This window comes from Papaver somniferum, chromosome 4, assembly GCF_003573695.1.
Source record: "Papaver somniferum cultivar HN1 chromosome 4, ASM357369v1, whole genome shotgun sequence".
NCBI classification, from domain to species: domain Eukaryota; kingdom Viridiplantae; phylum Streptophyta; class Magnoliopsida; order Ranunculales; family Papaveraceae; genus Papaver; species Papaver somniferum.
This window is the reverse complement of record NC_039361.1, coordinates 4,529-7,878: the sequence shown is the minus strand read 5'-3', so window position 1 is coordinate 7,878 and position 3,350 is coordinate 4,529. Positions and strand designations below refer to the sequence as shown.

Below are 3,350 nucleotides of genomic sequence, written 5' to 3'. Positions count from 1 at the left end.
TGACTTACGGTAGGAGTGGGGGTGATGAAGCATGAGTGTTATCTTGTTAGAGAACAAGACTCGGGACTAGATAGATGGACGAAGAAGTTATCATTCGTAAAAATATAAAATTAGAAAAGTTCTCGGAGGATAAGTCCAAACCTAGAGGGACAGGAAGATCATGGTCACGAAGGCTGGCGCCTTGTGCATCAGTATAATATCACATTCTGACGCTAAACGCATGAGGTCATCATTATTGTCATGTAGTTCAGTTGCGTACGATAATACAACTCTTGGGAATAATTGTTTGTTGTTTAACAAGTGGGCTAAGGAAATATCGCAACGGATAGATTTTCAAGTTGATATGACTTTTATTTTCGAATGTCATTGTCCACTGATCATCACAACCCATATTTGCTACCTTATAAGAAAGCATTACAACACACCACTATTCACAACAAAAGAGATAACTGTCTCATTTCGTATAAGCATGGAAGTTCTTTCTACCAATTTCCTTCTACTTCTTCCTTTTATACTCCTCCTTCCTCTATATCTTCTCAGTACATTAAGAACCAGAAACAATGGTAATCAATACAAACCCAACTTTCCACCTGGTCCTCCAAAGCTTCCGATCGTTGGTAATTTACATCAAATCGGGAAACCGAATTATCAAACACTACCACATCTATCTAAAATATATGGACCAGTCATGCTTCTACAGATTGGTAGTGTACCAACAGTTGTAATCTCGTCCGCCAAAGCTGCCGAACAAGTCATGAAAACACATGATCTTCATTTTTGTAATAGAATTCAATTCGCTGGACGGAAACGGGTTACGTATGATTACTTAGATATGACTTTTACACATCGTGGAGAGTACTGGAGAGAGATTCGCAAGATATGCATACTTGAACTTTTTAGCATGAAAAAAGTGCAATCTTTTAAGGCAGTCAGGGCGGAAGAAATTGATGTTTTGATGGATTCTATATCATCTTCTTCAAATACTTCTCCCGTGAATGTCTTTGAAAAGTCATCAAGTTTTACACTTAAAACAATCTGTAGAGTTGCTTTTGGTTGCACAGCCAGTGAAAGTAGAAATATATTTGATAATGGAAGACTTACAAAAATTCTTTATGAAGTCGGCATGTTGAACGGTTATCATGCATCCGACTACTTTCCTAAGGTAGGCTGGATTATTGATAGGATCACTGGCATCCATGCTAAAACTGAAAAATGCTTCCATGAATTGGATGATTTTTTTCAACAAATCATAGGCGAACATGAAAACCCGAAGCGAGTGAAACAGGAAGAAGATATCATAGACGTTTTGCTTACAATAAAGAAGGATCAAACGAGTACAATTCATCTCACTGATGACCATATTAAAGCAATCGTTCTGGTAATTTCTTTTTCTCTTTTTAATTTTTAACTTATGGTACATATGTTGTTATATATAACTTTTCTGTGTAAAAACTATCAGAATATATTTCTCGGTGGAGTAGACACGTCGGCTGTAACAGTCTCTTGGGCAATGCTAGAAATGGTTAAAAATCCGAAAGAAATGAAGAAATTTCAAGAAGAGATCAGACACTATGTGGGATCAAAAGGGAAGGTGGAGGAATCAGACCTTGATAGTTTCCGATACTTGAAAATGGTAGTTAAAGAAACGCTAAGGTTGCATCCAGGAGGTCCATTTATTACACGAGAAAGCAACACACACAGCAAAATTGATGGATACGACATATACCCCAAAACAAAGGTTCTAATAAATGCATGGTCGATTGGAAGAAATCCAGAATATTGGAAAAATCCATTAGAATTCTTGCCAGAGAGGTTCAAGGATAGCTCCATCGATTTTGTCGGTACCCAGAATTTTGACTACTTACCTTTCGGGGGTGGTCGAAGGGTTTGCCCAGCAGTTAATATGGGAATTGTGTTAACGGAGCTCATCCTCGCAAATGTGTTGTACACTTTTGATTGGTGTTTGCCTAAAGGATCGAAGATGGAAGACCTAAACATGAAGGAATCACCAGGGACTAAATATCCTCTTGAACTCTTACCCATCAAGCATATATATGGTTAGGAAATTTTATTAAGAGATTTAGAGAAAATAATACTGTGTGCTAGATGGTATATGGGGTGAATGTGTGCTACAAGCAAGTGTTTAACAGAAGATCAGTAAGGGCCATCAGTAAGTCCAGCACTTGCTGGTTGTGCTAAGAGGTCTGAGGTTTACATGTCATTTGAATATGGTTTTTTCTTTGTATCTTATTAGCTACCTAAGCTTTGTAGGTAGCAAGACTCCGTCTTTTTTTTTTTTTTTTGAAAGAGAAGATAAGACTCCGTCTTATAAAAGAGATACTTTATAAATAAAAATAAAAACTTACGTGTGTCTCCTTGTGTGTGTGATTTTATTGCTTCATTAAGATCTGGGGTACTCCAATTTTCATTTGGTGCATTCGAGTATCAATTCAATTGGATCTGGCGAATCATCCCTAGTTCCTTCTACTACCTAGAGTATATTAAGCTTCATGATTTAAAGCTTAAGATATGGCATCCCACCTTGGTCAGCGGTCCACTCTTAGTTGTTCAAGTTCCCTGAGTTTATGTTGCATGATTTAAACGTTAACCTGTTGGACTTTGGTTTATCCTTACAACGTACAGTTGTCGCCGGAATCTTTGGTTTAATGAGAAAGAATCTGCTATGGCTATGTTCAATGTTTGTCAAATAAGGTACATAGAAAAGAGTATTTATGATTTTTCAGGGTTTCAAATAGGAAATATGAGGAAAACAATTAAGAGGATTTAATTCGGGGTAGTAAATATGGAAAACCAAATTCTCTTTTTGAAAACACAAGGCAAATTTTAATCTATAAATCTGTAATTTGTGCTGTAATTCCTTAGCCAAATGTATGGATATATGGCTTGTTGGTTTTTAAATACCAAATCCCACCCATAAATACTAATTAACATGGCTTTCCTATAAAGATGAATGCAATGCACTGATTTCTCTAACCTAAGAAAATAAACAACCCTAATTTCTGTCTATCTGCCTCACACTCCACGAAACTAGAAACAAGAGAAGCAAAAATGTCCAACATTCCAGAAGACGTCTACCTTCAAATCCTTATAAGGGTACCAGTGAAAACCACATTTGTATGCAAGTGTGTCTGTAAGAATTGGTTAGATCGAATTTCTAGTTCTCACTTTGTAAAAATGCATCTTGATTTTAATATCCAAATGAATAACTACAATCTCATTCTTCATGATTTTGATGGATTAGCAAGTCTAATTACCCATTGCAGTCTATACCTTATGCTTCATTGTCAGAAGCAGCATGGATGAATGAGTTTCAAGACGGTGTTGTCAAA

General features: G+C 36.5%; 1 protein-coding gene across 1 annotated transcript; it reads left to right on the top strand.

Annotated features, from left to right (window-relative positions):
- Positions 1 to 457: 457 nt before the first annotated feature.
- On the top strand, positions 458 to 2,371 carry LOC113274526 (cytochrome P450 71B36-like). Its single transcript, XM_026523886.1, has 2 exons — positions 458 to 1,378; positions 1,460 to 2,371. Exons 1-2 carry the CDS (start codon positions 470 to 472, stop codon positions 2,060 to 2,062), a joined length of 1,512 nt encoding a protein of 503 aa, XP_026379671.1. The 5' UTR covers positions 458 to 469; the 3' UTR covers positions 2,063 to 2,371.
- Positions 2,372 to 3,350: the final 979 nt, after the last annotated feature.

Excerpts from the sequence above, each read along its gene's own strand:
- LOC113274526 (XM_026523886.1), top strand. The coding sequence starts at position 470 with ATGGAAGTTCTTTCTACCAATTTCCTTCTACTTCTTCCTTTTATACTC. Across the intron at positions 1,379-1,459 it reads ATATTAAAGCAATCGTTCTG|AATATATTTCTCGGTGGAGT; the intron begins GTAATTTCTTTT and ends AAAAACTATCAG.